We start from the raw sequence: 21,881 nt of genomic DNA, 5'->3' as shown, positions 1-21,881 counted from the left end.
TGTTGGCAGCATGTCAGAAAGCAGGACACACAGGGGGGCATGCAGCCCCCTCCACCGTGGTAGTAGCACGCATGCTCCCACACCCCATTGCAGCCTCCCCTCCACTGCCACACACAGACAGAGTGAAAGAACAATAGCTCTTTTTTTTTTTTTTTTTCTTTTTTTCTTTTTCCTCCTTTTGTACACAAATATATACAGGGTATTATACACATCTCTACACAGACAGTGCCAAACCCAACCCAGCCCCCTGCGAGCAGCATCCCAGCAGCAGGGCTGGAGCATCCAGCCAGCCTCGAGCCTGCATCCCAGGGTAGGGGCATGGACACAGACCACCAACCAATACCGTTGAGCCTTTTCCTGCAGGAGACTTGTGTTACAAGTATTGTGCCTCTCCCCATTTCTGTGTGCTCTATCTCCACCACTTCAGGACCCACAATTCTTCACCTCTGCCCCACTTTCCTCTGGGCTTGGGGTCCTATAGAGGGAGGTAGAGGAAAGGCAGTTCCATCCTTCACACAGCAGCCCTGAAGAGCGGAATCCACTCCTCTAAAGGAGAGCAAGAGGGAGAAAAGCCAGTGCCCGTGATCACCTTTCTCCACAGCAGAATGCTTCAGTTGTTCAGGTCCATAAAGTGCTTTGAGCTCCAGGGCCTGTGTTGGTGATTGGAAAGGTAAATGACTGTCCCTTCCTCCTGGTCTGAGGGAGCCCAGAGGGTGGCTGGGTCCAGCTCCAGAGACCAGAGCACACCCACAAGGGGCAGAGTGAAGGGAGCAGTATCAGCAATGAGCACCAAAGAGGATGGTGGCAGGGGTTGAGGGAAATAAATATAGCTCAGTAGCAGGGAGATTATTTTTCCTTTACATTTTACACAAGGGGAGGGAGAAAGCAATTAAGAGCCACTGATGCTAACCAGAAACCTCCTCACAAGAACCTCCAAGCAGGAGTGCCAGGGGCTCATCTGCCTCTCCTGCCTGTGCTCAACTTCAGACAGTCCAGGCCCCTCTCCCAGTCCTTCCTGACCCCTCCCTGCCCAGGACACAGCCATCACTAGAGAGGGGACAAAGTCAGAGGCAAGGAAGTAAGAGCCCTGGGCAGGTGAAGCAGCCCAACACTGCATGTTGCTGAGGACGCTATGGTCCAGACCCCTTTCTCCCCTCTCCATAGCACCCAGCAGCTCCCCAGTACAGTGCCCCCGTGCCTAGCCTTGCTCCGTAGACACCGGGCAGCAGAGAGGACTGCAGTACCACACAGAGGTCAGGTTGATTTGTGTTTGAAAGAGAAGGAAAATGTGCAAAAAATGCCACTTAAAATGATGCTGCAATCCCCCACCTGTGCATGTGGGGAAGGAGGGGGATGCACTTATAGGGGAGAGGCTGCCTGCGCCTCCTGCCTGTGAGAGCACCTTCAGCACCCCCCACCCAGTGAGGGGCTGCTTTGTGCTGCTCTCCTGGGTTCAACCAGTCTCCACAGCCCAGCACACAACGGGGAAGAAGAGGGACACCATCCTCACCCCCTAGTGCCCAGGACATCACACCCAGGGGATGCCACAAGAGGCTGAGTGAGGAACACGGGAAGGCAGCACTACTTGGGCACGTGGCACAAAGCCACCCCATCTTCCAATACACTGATTAAAGCTTTTTGTTCATCATCTTCCTGTAAATCTAATAAATTAGTGTTTGCATTCCTTGCCAGGAGGACAGGGGACAGAGGGAGCAGTTGAGGAAACACTAGAGGAGCCCCTTGACCTGAGACCCCTTCATAAAGCACCCAGCCTCCCTCCACTCCTGAGGTGCTGGCAGGGTCACGGTCTCCCTCCTCCTCAGCCTCTAGGGGTTTACAGTCTGGGTACACATTAACCAAGGTAGCGAGTGAGGAGCAAACCCGCAGAGGGGCCAGGCAGCACAGCAGTAGGGGCAGGGAAGTGGAGAGCTGGCAGCAGGGCCCCTGCCCTCGCTGAAGGTAGTGGCCCTGGGGGTGGGCGAGAGTAGCAGCTGGCCCCCTCAGCTCTGCGCTCCCTTCGCTTTCTCTCTCCTGGTTGCAGTGGGCGCAGCCTGCCCTGCTCCTGGGACTCCATCCCTTCCCTCCCTCCTGCCCTCCCTCTGCAGTCCCTACTGGCGGATCTCATTCTCTATCAGGCTGTCCTCACACGACTGGAAATCCGTGTCATTCATGCCATCAGTAGTGATGAGCTCCTCATCCTGTGATCCCTGCTCCTCCGACTCAGTTGCTTCGCCCTCTGGGGAGGAGTCCTGCAGCACTTGGGCGATATACTTCTGAAAGAGCAGGGGTGAGGAGGGGAAAGAAGAAACACTCATAAGTCTGCAGTGCTTCCTGCAGCCCAGGGGATTAAGCAGAGCTCAAAGAATGAAGCACTGTTCGGGGAAAAGGTCAGGTGTCAGATACGTTGGGAGGTTATGGATGGGTTTCACCCCAGGTTACATGGGGAGAAGGAGAACAGCATCACAAAACTTAAAGATTCTGAGTAAGAAGGGAGACCGGCCCAGATGGATTCATTGCCCTAGCCAAGAGGGAGGCAGAAAGTACATGTATAGCATTCAAGGAGAAGGAAATGAGTGCATGTGGGGGAGTTACAATTCATATATAATGCAATTCATCACCCAATGTAGGTGAGGAACACAGAGCCCAACACTTGCTTCCTACCCTCTTTGAGAGACTTTGGGTACTGCCTCAAAAAGGTAAGGAGCAAGGTATTTGAGCAAGAAGGAAAGACTTGCAGGTATTATCTCCTCTTTCTTAAACCCAGGTAAGGAGCATACCAGGGCATGGACATGGAGATGGGGACTCACAGCGGATTTGGGAGCTGGTAGGTTGGTGGCAGGTCTCCCGTTCTGCCTGCTTTCTGTGGCATCCACCTCTGTGTGCTCAATCTGGAGAGGAAAGCAGAAATGCAGAGAATGCCAGGATGACACAGCTGCAGGAGCTGCATTCCAGTGAGACTGTCCCCAAATTCTCAGTGGGTATGGGAGCAGCATACACATGGTAACGATGGCATACAGCTCCAGACTGCTTTGGGAACTTTCCCCATGGAGCTAACACTGTGCCAAGGAACAGCCAGAGACATTCCCCCCCACTGCCCTAAATCCCCCTATGTCACTGATTAGCTGTGCTCCCAAGGGAAGGTGCTCCCATACCCTTGAGCCCCTGCCCACCATCCCACCTCACCTTGTAGTTGTGAGCACTGAGGTATTTGAAGTGCCCAAAGCAGACATGACATAGGCAGATCACAATGGTGATCACAAGAACCACAAAAGTGAACATAGAAGTTGGGGCCAAGAACCCTGAGATGAAGAGAAACCAGTGTTAGGGTGCCAAAGCCTAAAGAGATGGTGTGGTGCTGCTAAGAGGCAGCAGCCAGGGGAAATGCTCAGCTAGACACTTCCCAGCCTAGCACTTACCTGTACGCATAGTGGAGAAGAAGAGAAGCCAGAAGAGGCATAAGATGGGGGCTGCCACTACTTGGTTCACAGCACCGGAATGGATCTTCTTGTCCAGTTTGGCAGGCAGGTAGGCGTAGTACAGATTGTAGCGGTCCACCAGGTGCTTGAGCAGCATATACATGAGCCCTGAGGGAGAGGTGTCAGAAAAGGGCATTGACCTTTTTCCCAGTGCCTCCAGACAAGAGGAAATACTTCCCGTGCAGAGGCAAAGGGTTGTCACTCACCAAAGGGGACAATGATGGGGCAGGTGATGCTGTAGGTCATGACCACAGTGAATACACACATCATCCACGCGTAAGCGGCCCCAAACTGGAACTCGTAGGCCTGGTGCTGCAGGAAAGAGCAGAGACCTGCATGTTTTTTACCCTGAGCAGGGTATAAGACACCCAGCACTTGGCAAGCCCCAGAATGCACAGCCCCCACCGCAGCACCGTCAGCCCTGGCTGCAGGCCATTGCCCTCCCCAGCACCACCACTTACTCGCTTGACGTTTCTCCGTTCAGCGGCTGAGCGGGCCAGGCAAAGGCGAATCATGTACATGAGCAAGCCGGGGATGCGCAGCAGGTCCATGGCATTCCCAATGAAAGCAGAGGCGATGACGTAGTTGACAAAGAAGGCCCCATTGTCTGGCAGGAACACGCACCTGGGAAGTGGCAATGAGAGCAGATTGCAGGAGATGCTCCCGCAGCACGGAAGGGACCGAGACCTGGGTACCACCTTTGGATGCTCCCCCACCACTAACAAGGGCTTTCTTCCCTGCTCCACTTACTCAAATCGCACTGCAGCTTCGGCAAGGAATTTTTTGTCAAATAGCCAGCGGAAAAACACATCCAAGCTGCAGGGAAGGGGGGTGAGAAGAAAAGAACAGTCAGAAGCAGCTTACACAGACATAGACATGCAAATATATGGAAACTGCTCTAAAAAAACCCCAAGCTCTGATCACAGACCTTATTGTTCCTTCTTGGGATATGTCATTGGCAATTATGTAAATCAGACACTGGGAAAAACAGTACCCTTAAAGGGATCTAATGCTTTCCATTCTCATGCACGTTCTTCTCCTTTTGCCCTGATCCTATAACTATTTTTCTTTCCTTTGCTTGGGTGAAACAACCCTGCAAGAAACTGGTGACAGACTACAGGAGAAACTACTCAGGTACATCATAACCTCAAGAAGAGAGATACAAGAAGAAAAATAATCTCATTTCTCTCCAGTTCTACACTATTTTGACATAAAATTATACAATCTTCTGGCATCTCCAGAGTCATGATTCTGATGGACTATAGAGCTCCACACACAGCAGTGGGATGGATTCTGTCCTCAGAGAGAAGTGTAACATGCTTGTTGGTGTACAGCTGAAACGCAACCTTCTGAGAGCATTCACCTGCTTAAGTCACAAAGTTATAAGCAACAAGACATTTTAAATCTGACTGGGAAACCTTACTGTAGTCACCCTTAAGATGGAGGGTCATTATTCTGCCTCTGTTAAAAGACCTGCCTATCCCCTATCGGAACTGGTCGATTTAGCCACTGAGGAGTTGTATCCTGAATTTATGGGCTGTAGATTTCCCATCCTACAATACATAAAGAAGCTCCTATCAGAGTAAACCCTCCCATCACCCCTGCTTCTACCTCCCAGATTTTCTCTCCCTCTCTCTCTTTCTCTCTCTCTGTTTTGTCCTTGTTCAGTGCTGAGGCTATGCTGATGTCTGGCAGCTGATGTCCCACAGGGCATTTCAATAGCTTCTACCCGGAAGATTTGGGGCTCACATCCAGCAGGATTAGCATTCCTGCAGCCTACAAATAGGAAGACCACCCAGTCAAGCAGTACAGCCCACTTGCTTCTGGCTGAAGTGGGGGAATTTGCTAGCTTTATATAGAAATAAGGAAAGCAAGGAAGTACTGCAGGAGAATCACTGGAGGTGCAACTCAACCATCTCCACACTCCAGGTCTCTGTACTTTCTTGCCCTCCCATCCACACTTACCTGCTCAGGCCCAGCGAGGGCAGCAGCAAGACCATGAAGATGAGGAACGTGTAACACTTGTGCATGGTGGTCCTGTTCTCTCCAGATCTGGGGGCAGAGAGAAAGCTGTTAACATTGTCACCTCACCAGCACAGGGTGCCCCCACATAGCAGAGACTGGGAGCTCCATGTGTGTGCCTTGCCTGGCCACAGGGAGGAGGCTATAACAGGGGGCTGACAGAGGCAACAGCAAGAGAAAGCAGAAGGCAGGAGAATTTTTTTTTTTTTTGGGGGGGAAAGGGGGAGTAGAGAGAATAAGCTACCTTCAGTAATCTGCAGCTGCCAGAAATGCCAGCTGAAAGAGTTCATGTTTTAACACATGGTGGGGCCTGGAAGCTCAGAGAAGGGTAATGCTGCCTAGCAGCCCTGCATCCCACCACACAAGTGGTGAGTGGTCTTGTGCTATTTGTGAGGTATATGCACATTTGCCAGTGCTCTGCAAGTCAAATCCATTCACTACTGCCAGAAGCCATGGCAGCCAACACAATTTTTCCTTGGGAAAGTGATGACTTCCACATGAGTACAGGCACACTACACCTGCACACTCACCTTAGCCAAGACTTCCCTTGCTACTAGCATTTCTCAAAGGCATTGGCCCCAGCTCCTCCCACTTTTCCTGCAGAAGTATATCACTCTCTGCTCAGTATAAGCCCATGCTGAACCCCACCACACAGCTAATGGCTGGCAGAGCTGTCCACAGCAGGCCCCAAGGTGACCAAAAGGTGCCACATGACACCACGCTTGGAGTGAAGACAGCAATCTAAGCCAGATGAGCTGGTCACAGCTTTGCATTAGTGAGAAGTATCAAGATGCCAGGCAACAAGCCAAGAACAGGCACTGGCTGTCCCTACCTGGTCCAGTGCGCTTCAAAAAAGGCAGAGTAATACACAATGGTGGGCAGCAGAGCTGAGAAGCACCACAGCAGCAGAGTCGGAAAGAACTGAGTGATGATGGGGTTCTGTGACAAGACAGAAGAGACTGTGTGTTACACACAGTGCAGCAGCTCTCATCACAGGTGCTGCATTTACTGATGCAGAGTTCCCAGTGCCAGCTGCTATGACAATGCAGCCCAGCCCAGCCCCTCTCAGTACCCCCATACTGGAGGGCTTGGGGGGCACATGACACTCAACCCTCTCCTGAACCACCTCTCCTCTGCTCTCAGGCTAACAGGACCTGGGTTATGTTGCCAGTTTCTCTTGCTACTCACTCCCTTTCAGGGGCTTTTGTGCCTTGGGGTGGCTTCAGTGCTACCCATTGTGCAACCCTCCCCAAAGGCCTTACATTGAGGTACTCCACAGGCTTGGTGACATTGAACTTGTCCATAGTAGTGATGATGATCGCAGGGGTGGTGAGGAAAAAGAGGAGAATGAAGAGGACCACATTGATCACCAGGCAGCGGATCCACCAAATGAAGCCCCGGATGGAGAGATGTTCCCTGGGAGGATGAAAGAAAAAGGGCATCAAAAACAACCACACTAAAGATCATATTCACAATACAGCCAAGCCTGTGTGAACAGAGCTTTGGAAATGAAGTTAAGGCTTTCCCCCTCCAAAGCTGGATCAAATCTCTAGCTCAGCCAAGCTAGCCATCAGCAAGACCACTACCTTCCGTTATCAGATTGTGAGGGTGCATTCTCTCTTTTTATCTCTACAGACCTGCTGAGCCCCACTTCTGCTCACCAGTAAATGTTTTGTGGGTCAGGGGCATAACTGACAGTCCAGTTGGAAACGTGCAGAGATTCACTGCAGGAGGAGGCCCTGGGCTCCCCACGACATGCGCAGCCCTGGCACTTGCAAGCATTGAAGTCTTTGAGGATTCTGGAAAAGAAGAGAACAAGGGAGATGCTGCCACAGAGGGCCAGGGCAGGAACAAGCTGATGTGGATGTCTTGGGGCTGGGATTTCTGATTTAAAAGAGTTGTGAGATGCCACTGTCCTGGGAAGGACAGGATCTCTTGCAGTACTCACATGGCTGTGATAGTCTCATTATGAAACGTGACAAAGGCCATCCCCAGAGGCTTCTCATTCACCTTCTCCTTCTCCCGCTTGTAGTCATCTTTGAGTTTCTCCTCCAGTTTAGTGTAGTACTCAATGGCTTCCACCTGAGCAGAGGGACAGGCATCAGAGCAGAGACCAGGGGACCTCACCCCTTAGAGCCATCACAGTGGGGAGACAGCAGGCAGTCAAGACAACGTAGGCTAAGCTGTGGGGCAGCAGCTCCGTGGCTGAGTGCCAGGAGAGCTATGATACGCTCCTGGTCCCAGACTGGGTGGCCAGCAGGACTTAAGCATGCTGCAAGTCAGCGTGGGCAGCACAAGGACCCAGTGCCCACAGTACCCCTCTGCCCAGTGCCTCCAGCTCTCCTCACACCTCCTCACAGCCCCTGATGACACAGCAGCACAGGTGACCACAGGGCTTGGGGTTGATCATGGACGGGGTGTTCTCCTTGCTCTGCAGGTTGGTGAAGTAGATTCGTCCGCGCTCAGCTTTCTTCCTGAAGCAGGAGAAGGGAAGAAAAATAAAGTTGTCTCAGAAAACCTCCATGGCACCAGACTTGAAGAAGCGGATGAGAAGAACTCACACCTCCAACTTCTGCGACTCCCCACCCCAGCCTTCTACCCCCAGCTATGGGCTGGTTACCTCTCAGCATCGAGAAACATCAGCCGAGCCACATCATAACAGGGACGTGCTTCCAGCACAGTGCAGTTGGCATAGGCCTCCCTGTGGATGGAAAATAGCTGCTTGTCATGCATGGCATCAACTCCCTTCTCTATAGTGCTTCTAAACTACTACAGTTTTTACTCAGGTTCCAATGGAAGACGATGATTTCTTGTTTTGATTTTGGTTAAAAAGACAAATATATTCTTCTACAAAGAGCATGACCGACAGGGAAGCAACAGCACAGTATCCCGCTGTCACTGCTGGAGTGCTTCCTGCCTGCATCTCACTTCTATGAGCTTGACAGCTTTCTCATGTTGTGCCCTATCCCACCATGTACCATGCTGACCCCCTATGGCTCTGCAAAAGACAGCTCAGCATGTCCCAACACACTGCACATTGAGATAAAAATTCACACAGGAAAATAGCAGCCAAGTGCCCAAAAAAAGAGCGTTCACCAATTTTAACCAGCTTCTGCCCCAGGATTTTCAACATATTATTGCTGTTCCAAGCAACATCAGCACCACCCCACTAAAAACATTCCTGTTACAGAGCAGCCTTTAATTAGGAAAATAGTGAGACTCACTCAAAATGCTTCTTGATCTTTTCTGGCTCAGCATATTTTGAAATCCCATTGATAAAGAGAGTTCGCTTCACCTGAAAGGAAGAAAGTGAAGATAGGTGTGGATGGTGTAAAAGATCAGACTGAAGGAAAAGAAAAAAAAAGTTGAAAAAAACAATAAGACTCAAGGCCTGAGTTAGCAATAGGAGGGCATCCCAGACACTTTGGGGAGGTTTGCTCCCTATCTCCTACGCTTCTACTAGCTGTTAGCACTCCACATGTGATGTGCTGCAGATTGACAGGATAGGGGCTCACACTGCAACTGCCTGAACAGAAACAATGGTGTTCAGAAGTAAGCAAAGCAAAGGCAGCTAAGGTACAGCCCCAAATCCATAGAGCAGCTGGAGCAACTCTTTAAACATGGGTCCCCCCACACGCGTTCACCCAGCTTAGACCTCTCTCACTTCACCAGGTGGCATCAAGATTGGCTGCTCCAGAGGAGATCTACCTTTGGCCAGGCAGAACAAAGGAGACAAATCACAACAGCCCCAGACTGCTACGGAAAGGGAAGTGCTTGGCACCCTCTCCCAGGCCACCCAACTTGACAGGAAGCCATGAAAAGATGTGCCTGGGGCAGTGCTCAGACCCCACTCACCAAGTCGTCCTCTTTGTAGCGCATCTTGGAGGTGTGCCGGCGCATGCTGTACACTGTCAGCAGCAGGTACAGGAAGGCAAAAGATGTGTGCAGCCACAGCAGGTTATTCCTGACACAAGAGAGGAGCGCTTAAAGCCAGCACGAGGTTGCCACTACAACTCAAAGAGATCTCTCACGGACCCCCTCTCCAAAGGCTCTGGGGCCTTGGGCGGTGTAATTGGCACAGCATACACATGCCCTGCCAACAACCTCCAGGACTTCAACATGACAATAGGAGCAGGGCTAGCAGCCTTTTTGCGGAGGGCAGAAACACAACCTTCAAGGAGGAAAGGCTCTGCAACAGGTTAGCATCTAGAAGATACATCTGGAGTGCCACAGTTATCCATCCCATTCCCATCCACACCTACCCAGAATTCAGGTTAGCGATCGTTGTCCTCCCAAAGCTGTATGCATTGTTTTCTGGGGAGAAAGAAGCATATAACATTCAGTTATATTGATGGGCTGTGGCAGAGCTCCAGCGGGGCATGGTATAGCAGGAACCTCACCTGCAAAGCACCCCAAAAACCTAACCTCCCCAGGACAATCTTCTGGATACTCCATGCCCAAAGTGGGACAGGAGTCAGGTTTATCTGTGTTACACCCTGGAGGACTGAGGCCCTGGCACTGAAAGCAGCTTCTCCACTTGGCTCCCTGCTCTCACCTAGAAGATCCCCTGAGAAGTTGACAGGCAACACGATGCCCACGGAGAGCACACCCACAGCCACCAGCAGCCCGATGATGTGCCTCTGGAAGGACAGGTAGTGTACTGCGTCACCTCCGCATTTGTCCCGGATCTCATCATCCCTGCCGGGGAAAGAAAGGCAATCAGGCAATCTTTTCCTGCACTGGAGGGAATGCAGAAAAACACAGGGTGATGGCTGCCCATGCAGTTGGTTTGAATGTACACAGCACCCCTGGAACACACCCTGCAGAACTGCAGCCGTGTCCTGGGCATTGACTCCAGCATCTGGCCATGAACCAGCTCAGGCAATAGCCTATCTATGCAAAGCTTGCTGCAGCTCTGCTCCCCACACGCTGCCTTCTGCCACTAGGAACGGGCAGCTGGGCCCACACACACCCACACCTAACAATCATTCCTGCATGGCCTGATTCCAGAAATGCTTAAGAAACTGCTCCCGAGTGCCATCCAGCTGGCAACATCTCCCTGCCTCCTGCAGTCCATCCTTCATGCCAGAAACCTTCTTTACACAACAGTGCCCCTAGCAGGAACCATAGGGAAGGGAGCACTTCTGCAGCTTTTCTGAAATTGGACTGGGAATAGGGTAGATGTGGGTTGAGCCATCTCTGTTGCAAACTGGCTATGTGACCTTAGTTTTGGCTCTGGCACAATTTGTATCATCCTTGCCTTTGCTTGTCCCCTCCATACAGCCTTCTGCAGCCCCTTCTCTGAAGTGCAAAAAAGGACAGTGACTTCACACTGCTATACTGGGTTGTTGTCCCAGTACCCACACTGCCCTTCTTCCTCACACAGTCCCCCTCTGCAGATCCTGGGGCACTTACTTTATTCTGAAGATGGCTGTTAACCAGGAGCAGAAACCCTGTGTGGAAAAAGAAGACAGAAAGGTCTCACGTCACTGTATGCTCCCCTATTCCTGCTCCATCCTCCAAAGGCTTGGGAGAGCAGGCTGGCATCCCTGACCCCACACAGATATGACTGAGGGCAAGGAGCCCAGATCACAAGCAGCTACCAAAATGTGCAAAGCTGCAGAAAGGCCTAGGTGGAGGAGGTGACAATGCTACTACATAGGGCACAACTCTGCCACATGGCTGTCCCCCACCAGCAGGTAGCTTGGCCTTTCCAGGAAGCACTGGGCTCCTGGTTAGCCTAAGAGCTCTCAACAGCTAAGGGACGTCCAGAAAATTAATCACACAGTGGTACTGCAACTGCCATCCTGGACAATAGCTCTGCAGGGACTTGAAGAACAGAGCATGCCAAGGAAGTGCTTCTCAAAGCACATCCAGTGGAGGCATATCTCCTGGGAAACCTCACGCGCTACTCAGCTGCACTTACTCTTTAGAGAGGACTGCAGGAGTAGACTGCTCACAGAAAGGACACTCATCAAACCAAGTAGATGTACAGCTACCAGTTTAAAAGCATGATCAGAAGCCAAGCAGTACTATGTTGCCGTGGGCTCTGTACCATACGGGTCAGACTACAAAGCGTGGGACTTAAGGCTCTAGAATGGGCAGGCAGAGCTACTTCTGAAGAGCACTTGGTTCTCACAAGCTGTGGCCTCCCAGCTGCCCACAGACAAGGAGTTTGCCTCTTGCAGCTACTCACATTGTCCCTCTGGTCAAAGTCCACAGAGCTGGAGACGGAGGTGAGGCGCTCGTAGCGGTCGTGGTTGTCAGAGTGCAGAGCGGAGGCTACGCTAAAATGACAAATGTTGAGGGAGAAAGTTAAAAGGTGAGAGGAGGCAGCTCAGCCAGGAACCAAGAGCACCCAGGCCAGCAGTTAATTCAGGTCAGTTTGCCCCAGGTGAGACGGAGACAAGACAGCCTCAAAGAGCAGAAGGCAGCAGTAAGCAGAGACCCCTCCTTGGGCAACACTGCACAGACAGCACCCAGAGCCTGCTCTCAAGCATGGGGCTGGGCTCTGGCAGCCTCCAGGGGCTTATGGATGCTGCACCCTCTGTGCCCCTTCTCTGAAGGGCACATAAGCCCTTCAAGGAAGAGCTGGCAGCAGCTGCCACAGAGGAGTGATCGAGTCTCTTTAGCACAGAGCTTAAAGAAGGAAAGAGGAGGTGTGAAGGAGACAGTGCTACAAGTGGGGTGCTCACCTGAGGGCTCCTGTTTTCCTTTTTGCACCACATCTACAGAGATGAGTGCAGAGGTGAGCATCAAAGGTACCAAGAAGCATAAAGCAGCTCCCAGGCTACCAGGGAGAGAGCTCTGGAGAGGCCCTGGCAGCATCTTCTTGACCCTGGGGCACCCCTACCTACACAGTTCTGCAGACTTTAGCTGCCTCAGGGAAGAGGATAGAAGCCTGGTGGACCCATATCACCATTATACCAGTGCCTCAGTGAGAGGAAACCCAGGGAAAGAAAGACACTACTGGCATGGTCACACTGTGTGCTGATTGAAGCCAGGCTGAGCCCAGCTGCTCGCTCATGGCTGGGTCTCCTGTCTGCCTGGGAGTCCCTAGAAAAGGGGCAGGGAAGCAAATGGGAACAAATGGCTGTGGGCTGGAAGATGAGAAGCAAATATCCCTGACTGCTGTGCTCCAGACACAGGCAGGGACCTCAATGAAGAACTGGCAGCAGTAACATCCAAGGCAGATAATAGTTCCCAAAATGAATGGAGGTGATGAGTAGGCTGGCAAAGAAGATAAAATGAATGGTCCAGATATCTAAATTAAATAGCACTTGTAAGATGACATCAGGCTGGGACCTTGGAAGTACGAAATATGGCTAGAATTAAAGCAAACACTAAAAACAGTCTCTCTGTAACCACTACAGGTGAAAGAAGGATCAGATGAACAAGAACCAACGGAAGAAACAGATGAGAAACAGACTAGAGACAAGTGATGACACCCCAGCATGGCAAACAAGCTAAGACCTTTGTGACCCTATTGAAGGGAAAAGGATGGTACACATGGCATCCCTCAGAGCAGGGCAGCACCTGCTGACTTTCTAGCTGGAAACAACACCCAGAGGAGAACAGAGATTAGTGAAGGTCATAGAACTACAGGACAGAAGATTAGACAGTGGAACAAGGGCCTGCAACTGCACAGCCCCACACCTACACCCTGGACCCTCAGCTTTCTGAAATCCCAGAGGCTTTGCAACTGGATGAAGGGAGAGGGTGAATTTCTGCTGCCTGCAGCCCTGAGGAGACCCCAGCATGATGACTCTGTGTGCTTCTGGCTCCTCAGCACTGGGAAAGTAGACAGTGGGGAAGCACTAGAAGGAATAACTGCAAAGGGTACCATTTGTTAGATCAGACCAACAGCTCCATGCAGGATGGACCATACCTAAGAATGTACATGATCAGCAGTGCTGAGAAGACAGAGGGTGCCATGCCCTTCCAAGGCTGGGAGAATGGAGAGGGAGCTGCAGAGGAGTACCTGCATCTGAGAGAGCTGGAGGCTCTCTAAAGCCAAGCACTAACAAAGTGAGTGGAAAGAGGTGATGCTGCCCTCTTTCCTGAGAGGAGATTAATGTGGGACCCAAGAAGCCTTCTCCATGCCTGCTGCTAGAGAAGAAAAGAGACTAGGTTTGAGGAACTGCCAACCCCAGGCTCGAGGAGCAGAAGGCTGCCAGGCAGCTGTGCAGACAGCTTGCTGTGGTGTGATGCATGAGCTCGCTGTGTGGATAGCAAGCCCTGCAGGACTTTCCATCACTACCCTTACACACGGAGGTGGGAATGGGCTGCCACCTCCTCTTGGCACAGACTGAGTCACTAAGAGAGCTGATGGCTACATCTGTTTGCTCTGGCAAATGTCAGGACAAGGGTACTTGCTGGCTTCCAGACAAAGGGACACATTAAAGAGGTTGTGCTCCTGCACGTTCAGTGACTGGCAGTGCCAGTCTGCATATGAGTCCCTAACCCACTACATGCCACTGCAACTCTGCATGGAGGATAGCTCAATGGCAATCTGCTACCAGATTTAGAAAAGCACTGACCAGGATGAGGTTTTCCTCACTGAGATCCACAGGCTTTTAGAAACTTCTGTCTACCAAAACCAACACAGCTCAAGCACTGCGCTTGGAGGGCAGCAGAGAGATTCAGCAAGCCCAGATGAGTAATGGGAAGAGGAAGAAGCAGACCCCTGGAAAAAGAGAAACACTCATGAGGATAACAGATGGCCTCCACTAAAAAGCTGCTTCTGAGCCCCAGAGCATGACAGCTCTGCTACAGTGCGTTAGCATCCAAAAGCAGCCAGACACATACAAAGCAGGGCCATCCACTAGTGGAGCACTAAGTGTGAGCAAGGCATTCCCTCTGTGCCATGTACCACAGCTACCACCAGTTTTGCTTTCACAGCCAAGACTGCTCTGCCCTTTGAAGCTAAGGAGCAGAATAGGAAAACAGGAGGACTTCTCTGCCCTCTTGAGACAGTAGCAGGCCACTGCTTTGCAAGTGATGGAATGCTCAGTGCAGGCTCTGCTGGCACTCCTGGCTGACTATGCAGCATGTCACTCAGCATATTGGCAAGGCAATGGAATGGTTTTTACTTGGGTATAAAAGCAGCAAGAAAGAGAGAAGAACACAGAGGAAGGATCTGTGACAGTGCTCAGCTGTCCTCACTATGAGTACCCTGCAGATAAAGCCAGGTCAAGGTGTTAGAAGATGCTCTCAGCCATGCTGAGACAGGAAAGTCTCTTCCCACATGGGGAAGAGAGAAGGGACAAAGATGCTGCCTTGCTAAACATAGTACCAGCCTGGAGTAGATGGTAAGGGAGAAGGGCCAATACTTGCTCTTGTCCTGGAAGCCTCACGAGGCTCAAGGCAAAAGAAAAGCCTAGTAATGACCTCTGTGCACCTGCCACGAGAACAGCCCTTGGGGCTCACCAGCATGAGGGATGAACAAGGAAAAGGCAGCTGCCCTCCTCTTGGGTGACTCAAGTATGCCTCAGGCTCATGTTTCTTCCCCAGTACTCGTAGTGGGATAGCAGGACACAGGCAGGTACAGCAGGATGCATGATATGTCACTATCTGTCTCAACTAGCAGCTCCTAGGCACTGCTGCACACAGAGAGCGTTTAAGGGCTGAGTGGAAAACTACAGTGCACCCAGGTGTGGTAGGTGGCTGACACAAAGGGGTGGGGGAGAAGGGGAGAAAAGAGCACAAATCCATCAAGAGACACAAATCCAAGCCCTGAACTCCCGGCCACTTAGATTAGTTCACAAGCAAGAGAGAAAACTGCAAAAAGAAACAGAGAGACAGAGAGAATAAAAAAGACCCTGAAAAAACAACATACTATTCCCGCTCCTCTCGCTCCGTCTGCCATCGCCGGCGCCTGGGGGCACAGAAACAGAAAGGGAGAGGTTACAACCAGGGGAGCAGGCGCCAGGTCCCCTCCATCACAGGGCTCCATGTGGTCCTGAGGAAGAGAAATCTGCTGGTGGTAAGGTTGGAGAAGGAGACCTTCCCTACAGAGCTCAGTGCTGCCCTGAGCCACTGCAACCTGCAGACTGCATGAGCCACCCACCTGCTCTCTGCTTCCTTTACCCAGCTTCTGTCCCTCTCCTCCCCATCCCAGGCAGCCAACATGCATCTGTCCCAGGTCAAAAATTCCAGCCCCATAAAATGCTCAACCTGCCCCATGGATGGGCCAAGCAGTAGGAGCACACAAGGACAGACAGCTGCAGCAGCAGGAGCTCCTTCTGCAGATTCCAGACTAGCTGGCATTACTTGTACCAAACTTATCTGAACTGGTATTACCAAGGGGACCAAACGGGCTGGAGCTCAGCTCTATTCTAACCTTTTGGTGACATGAGCTATTGGAACTTAACAAGCAGAAGCAGCACCAACTACTACAGTGTGCTTTAAGGCACACTGCCTCCGGCATGTGACAAAGTACAACACACACACAATAAACCACCTCTGGATACTGCATAGCACAGAGCAAGACTCTGTACACAGCCCCCCAGTTCCACCAAGGGGAGTTACTCGTTCAGCACTGGAAGAAACCAATTGTCCTTCCCACTGCTTACAGCAAAAACAGGAGCAACAAGGCATGCTTCTGGAAGGAATCTCAGACATCTGCCTTCAACGTAGGATCCCCATTACCAAAGGGCCCTGACTTTTGCTAGAAGACATGACTGGATGCATATCTCCTCGGCCACCCTTGCTCTGTCCCTCCAGAGCAGTTTGTGCAGCCTTCTCCTATTGCACTCTGCTCTCAGGCTCATCACAGGTCTTGTAAAGCAGAGCAGGGGAACAGTGAGTGGTAGTTCTGTCACTCTGCCTTCTGCAAAGAACAGCTGGTGACCCAACACTTTCATCAGCCGAGAGAAAATGAGCTGCATGGGATGAACTCAGCATTTGCACTCACTATTCAAGCTCCACTACTGCCTGGGCAGATGCCTGCTCCAGCCTCATGTCATATGCTCACCTTGCCAGCCAGGCATGCCAGCCATCCCCGTTACTGCCTATCCTGCTTCAGCTTTATGAGCAAGTCTGGCACCTAGAAGCAGCAGGCTGCATTTTTAAGTGCCCTTCACAAGAACTACATCCTGCAAAGCTACCTCCAGAGGTTTAAAAGACTTCAGCATGGCAGCCCCTGCCCCTTCTGTGACCTTTTTTCCCCCCTCCTCCCTCACCTCTGCCTGCTGTTCCTCAGGTCATTTCAGCCCCTGTGCAGCTCTGTCAGCACAGGGACCAAAGGTGACATTGTAGCTTTAGTTCCTGGAGCCAGCAGAGACTGCTCCCTGCACTGGTAGGAGGATGCTGTAACAAAAAAAGCTGGTAAGCACGGACTTTCCCTGTTTGTGGAGCTCGGGGGATACAACTGGCATGCCTTCCTCTCTTCTCCATCTGCCTCTGGCACACACAAGGGGATTCATCCCTTCTGCAAGGAAAGGCACTGCTTGTGCTTTTTTTTTCCCCCTGTCTCTCTGCCACGCTTACCTGTCAGCATCAGTCACCAGGGCCAGGCGTCCATAGTCCCAAGCAACTTTACGCAAAATTGAGAAGACAAACAACAATGCCTGAAAGAGAGCAGAGAAACAGCTGTCTGCTTGCAGAACCACAGGAACTGGGGGCAGGAGGGGAGAGGACTGCTCAGCTATCAGCACACTGAGGCCACAGGACAGCAAAAGTCCTCAGAGCTGAAAAATCAGTCTGTCTAGGTGGTTAGAGGCAGACTGAGGTCCGGAATGCAACACACAACAGCCAAATTAGTCATAGGATCAAAAAGTCCTCATGACCCAAGGAGATAAGGTTATGACTACAATGTCCATGGTCCCACAGTTGCCAAGGACCAAGCAAAACCTTTGGGTAGGTAAGTCTGTGGGGACTCAGCATCACAAGGAGGAATTTTGGGACATGGGACTAACCTAACGTGACCTGTGTCCTTACAGAAAATTGGCAACACCATTCCACAGGCTCAATGCAGTGGTGCTAGAATTAAGGCCTAGAGTGGTTAAGGGACACAATTGAGGCCACAAAATCTGCTAGCAATAAAGTCAGGAATGGAATTTGGGATTCTCAGTTCTGACCAAATCATAGTTATCCCTTCACGACTAATTAGCGAGGAAGGTGCCAAAGCAGCCATAGGCAAACTTACAAGAAAGCACATGAAATCAAGGGCTAGGACAGTGGGCACCCCGCCAAAAGGCAGCCCCTGCAGCACTGTGCTGCGGATGCGGGCACTGTAGCAGTAGTCCTTGGTGCTGTTGCTGCATGTGGAGGTTTTGCAGGTGGCCCCTGCTGAGCCCAGGGTGGCGATCACGTAGGGAAGCATCTCTACAGCTTCATCGTCTTCCCTGGGGAATAGAGAGAAAGGCCTGGTTAGCACACACCAGCTGGTTAACAATGTCGTTCCATGAGAGTTGGGACCACTCTCAGCCACTATCTTTGGTTCTCCTGTTGCCATAGGTGCTCTCTGAGAACCAGTGCCCAAGAACAGGGTCATGAAAAGAAACCTGGAGAGCTTTCAGGAATGCTAGAAGAGCTCATGGGGTCTTTGGCGAGCTGCTCCCACCAGGCACAACCCCATAGTGTCCCCACCTGCTCCCGACTATCACATCATTTAGGACTCACAGACTACCCTCCTCTTCCCAAAGGTGCAGTGTCTCAGCACCTTCCTCTTGGCAGGGAAGGCATTTAGCTACAGGAAAGAGCGAACGTGTGAGGTGGCATTAAGTCACGTCTGGATGATGGAAACAAACTGCTACGGGACAGTTGCTGCATCACGATCCACAATTTCCTCTGTCTGGCTGCATGCCATTAGCTGTATTAGGCTGAATCATCACTCACAGCTCACTGCATGCCTCAGCTCCCAGGGCCCCACCAAAAAATGCTCCCACCCCCGCCTGTTTTCTTTCCTCCGACTCGGAAGTATTATGCAGAGGGCAGAGAGGAAACTCAGGATCTACTGTTTAGCTGACCACATTTTCCCCCCTCCCACCTCCCCAGTGCCCTCCCCAAAATGCTGGAATTGTACAAGAGCCAGCAAGCACAGTGCTATCACTGGAGATGGACAGATTTTTTCTTCTCCTGCACAGAGCAGCTCAATGGGCAATGCAAAGTGGACCACATTACAATGACCAAGAGTGAATCGAGCACAACTGGGGTGCTCTGGAAGGGAGAGATCAGCAGAAACACGATCACTCTATGGATCAGTGGGGATGAAACCCCATGAAACCCCATCAGCTGTGGAAGGACTGTATCTATTCCAGAGGGTTATCTGCCCCGAACACCAACAAACCATCCTGCTGTCTTATGCTAGCCTGCTGCTGCAGCATGGCTGACATCATCTGCCCTGCCCTCCTAATGCCACAGGAGATGGTGACATTTGCAGAGAGAGGCCACAAGGTGCATCCTGGCAATCTCCTGCCTCGCTGCAGTGATTTATCAGTGTCACAACACGGCACTGGCTGGTTAATGACCGCCACACAGCTCACTGCAGTGCTCAGAGAGCCCAGATCAGCTCAGCTGGGTGGACATATCACAACAAGCAAAACCCCCCTGCATATAGGCACTGAAGGACATCGACCCCACAGGAAAAGCCACTGAGCAGTCCTTTAAGAGATTCACAGGCAAAGAGCTGGAGTGAGGCTGCCAGGAACTGCAAAAGAGAACGGAAAAACAGCAGGAAGCCAAGCCATGAGGTCGCAGCTGGCAACTAGCTGGGGTCTGCCAGCAGGATTCACCCCAGCTGAACCAGAAGGGACTTGGGAGCGGGGAACATGCGACAGCAGCTGGCAGGAAGAGAAGGGACAGCAAGGGACACAGGGGGCTGCCACCAATAACTCCACCAAGCTGCCTTCTTGACAGCATCATCACCAGGCCAGGAATTGTCACAGGGAAATCGCGTGCTTGTGAGCAGAAAAGGCTATGGCCCTCTGAAGTACCAGTCTAGAGGGCTCACAGCAAAAAGAAATGCTGCCAATTCCTCTTTTGGAGAATTGAAAGCTTTTAGGTCTTAAAGGGTGCAGCAACAAGTTCCAGATATTAGCATTGTTGAGCGAAAGATGGTACTATCCCACTGCAAGTCCCCTCCTCGTGTTAGCGCAAAGGCACAGAACAAAAGCCATTGCTGTCTCTAGGTCTCCTCCTATGATACCCACAACAAAGCTCCTCCCCTCCCACTTCCCATGGCTCAACGTTCCTCCAGCCCCAATCCCACTCACCATACACCCCTAAACACTGCCCACTCTCTTCTCACCCTAAGGAAACATAAGTTCATAAAAGTTCATAAAACACCCTGGATGTGGGAGATGACCTTGACTTCCAGAGCAGCATTCTGATGCTCTCAGCATCTCTTACAAAATTCCTCATGCATCCAGCTGTGATTTATTTCTCTAACTGCATCCATAAACCTTGAGGAAAAGCATCTCTATAAATGGTCAGCACACACCACAGCCCTGAGTAGCTGCAATAGTTCAGAGACCAGTCTCTGGATGTCCCAGGACAAATCATTTCTTACAATACACTGGGCTTCACATTTCTCAGTAGTGGTTTTCTCCTTCCTTCACACCACTCTGCATCTTGTCACTCAGGAGTTGTTTCATCTTGATAAAGCTGAACATCTGTGGGATACCTGCAGATTTCATATACCCTGTTTATATATTTTTTTGGGGTCACTAACAACACTAACCTCATCTTCCTGCTTTGTCACATTGCAAACTGCTCATCTGCTTCTATCCTAGGTTTCTGGACCCTTGGCCAGTTTTTGATTCAGAATGTTACACCTCCTCCAACGGAGGGCTCTGTTTGCTGCCTTTCATGGGTAATTTCGGAGGTTTTTTTAAGCATCCAAGCAAATTACAGGACCTGGCTGAGAATTACCTATCAACTATTATTGCAGTGAAATACTGAAAGACTCACAACAGATTAGGAAAGTATGATTTTCTGCAGAGACCAAACCATTCACCTAATTCCTGAATATTTTACAGCCTCATTTCCTCCCTTCTGAAAGAAATGAGGCTCATTTGCTCCCACTGTCCGTGACTCTAACATTATTTATATAAGACATTACGCATTCAAGACAAACTTAATCCTGTGGGTAATGTAAGCCACATTTCAGAGAAACAGGTAGCAAAGATGCACTTTTTTTTTTTTTCCCCCCCTAAGTCCTAGAGAATGGACTGGAAGAGACCAGAAATGAACCCTCCTAATCTAAACTGGTCCAGTACCTTGGCCAGAACATCCTGTGGTAGAAAAACTAAGGCATACACCCAAGACTTACACTGCTTTTAAGCTTAAAGGGATGCCTGGAACATCTCTTTCCACTGGCAACTTTCTTGCTGCCATTTTGGGGTGACATTACAGCACCCCATCATAAATGCTTCTTAGTCTCCCCTTCTTCAGAGGATATTAATGGTTAAATGAGTAGGCTGAATCTTGAAAGAGGCAAAGGTCAGTTGAAGCCCACCTTGGCACGGTCCTGACGACACTGACCTCTCCGGAGGTCATCCCTTTGTGCCCATCCTTAATGCTCCATCCCAACCCTCAGGCAGGGAAGTACTGCGAGGGCTGGGGTGCTGAAGGCCAGCTGCAGAGCCTGACCTTCTCCTGTGCACAAGCAGCACTGCCCACTGCAGCACAGTCAGCAGGACATCAGATGAGGCCCCATTCAACCCTATAGCTTTCCCCTTCTGCCCGATACGTTTAATGCTGACTTCCCCAGATCTGCAAGGCCAGCATAGAAAGCCTTGCCAAAGGCATTTTTGCCTCGCATTCAGCAATATGCACACCCATTCTCTTTCCTCCATGCAGCAGGAAAGAGGGGGAGGAACAGAGGTCCCCCTGCCTCCCTCATCCCCTGCTACATGCAGAGCTGCAGGAGAGGACTTGTCAGTACACTGAGCAGCCTCCTGCAGTCAGGCAGGACACTCACTGGGGACCTGCTGCCCCACAGAAAAGAGCAGAGCTGCAGGGCAGAGGCATGGATGTGGGCGAGCTCTACCAACCGCGCCACTGATGTCAGCCAGACGCAAGGAGGTGGCCTGAGAAACGCTTGCAAGGAAATATAAATCAATACAGCGTATGCCAGCACATGCAGCCAGAAAGACGTAAGCGCCAGTGACATCTGTTTGTTCCCTCACCGGTAAATTTTAATAACCCTGTTGGTAATTAGAGGAGCGAGACTGTTCTGGCAGAGCTGTACCTGTTTATGGTGACAAGACAACCTCCTAATAGGCTGGGGCATGGAGATAGGCAGCTGGGCACCTGCAGCTCCAAGGGCAGGGCACTGCAGATTCAGATATACAGAGATGAGGGCAGAGACCTGTTCAGCTTCCGGTGGACACACCAAGTGGCCTCACAAGGGCAGGGAAGGCAGAGCAGCAGAGAGAA

General features: G+C 51.2%; 1 protein-coding gene across 4 annotated transcripts in view; it reads right to left on the bottom strand.

Moving 5' to 3' along the window:
• Positions 1 to 149: 149 nt before the first annotated feature.
• TMEM63B (transmembrane protein 63B) overlaps positions 150 to 21,881 on the bottom strand; it is a 38,528-nt gene continuing 16,796 nt past the window's right edge. For 3 of the 4 annotated variants that reach the window (XM_042815425.1, XM_042815418.1, XM_042815399.1), the window contains exons 2-24: positions 17,647 to 17,845; positions 16,989 to 17,068; positions 15,337 to 15,375; positions 11,695 to 11,785; positions 10,914 to 10,951; positions 10,054 to 10,196; positions 9,761 to 9,812; positions 9,354 to 9,462; positions 8,723 to 8,793; positions 8,119 to 8,199; positions 7,849 to 7,972; positions 7,447 to 7,580; positions 7,160 to 7,297; positions 6,761 to 6,914; positions 6,331 to 6,437; positions 5,442 to 5,528; positions 4,227 to 4,292; positions 3,938 to 4,100; positions 3,683 to 3,788; positions 3,417 to 3,584; positions 3,184 to 3,299; positions 2,808 to 2,888; positions 150 to 2,273 (exon numbers count right to left, since the gene is read on the bottom strand). In XM_042815425.1, the coding sequence (XP_042671359.1) occupies positions 2,109 to 2,273; positions 2,808 to 2,888; positions 3,184 to 3,299; positions 3,417 to 3,584; positions 3,683 to 3,788; positions 3,938 to 4,100; positions 4,227 to 4,292; positions 5,442 to 5,528; positions 6,331 to 6,437; positions 6,761 to 6,914; positions 7,160 to 7,297; positions 7,447 to 7,580; positions 7,849 to 7,972; positions 8,119 to 8,199; positions 8,723 to 8,793; positions 9,354 to 9,462; positions 9,761 to 9,812; positions 10,054 to 10,196; positions 10,914 to 10,951; positions 11,695 to 11,785; positions 15,337 to 15,375; positions 16,989 to 17,068; positions 17,647 to 17,823 (2,490 nt within the window). In that variant the 5' untranslated portion in view covers positions 17,824 to 17,845 and the 3' untranslated portion in view covers positions 150 to 2,108. The remainder of the gene's footprint in view (positions 2,274 to 2,807; positions 2,889 to 3,183; positions 3,300 to 3,416; positions 3,585 to 3,682; positions 3,789 to 3,937; positions 4,101 to 4,226; positions 4,293 to 5,441; positions 5,529 to 6,330; positions 6,438 to 6,760; positions 6,915 to 7,159; positions 7,298 to 7,446; positions 7,581 to 7,848; positions 7,973 to 8,118; positions 8,200 to 8,722; positions 8,794 to 9,353; positions 9,463 to 9,760; positions 9,813 to 10,053; positions 10,197 to 10,913; positions 10,952 to 11,694; positions 11,786 to 15,336; positions 15,376 to 16,988; positions 17,069 to 17,646; positions 17,846 to 21,881) is intronic. The other variant, XM_042815408.1, reaches the window with a different exon arrangement.

This window comes from Centrocercus urophasianus, unplaced genomic scaffold (assembly GCF_019232065.1).
Source record: "Centrocercus urophasianus isolate 14NV4802_14NV808 unplaced genomic scaffold, USGS_Curo_1.0 seq_10, whole genome shotgun sequence".
Taxonomy (NCBI): Eukaryota; Metazoa; Chordata; class Aves; order Galliformes; family Phasianidae; genus Centrocercus; species Centrocercus urophasianus.
The sequence above is the reverse complement of the archived record's forward strand: the minus strand, read 5'-3'. Positions and strand labels throughout refer to the sequence as shown.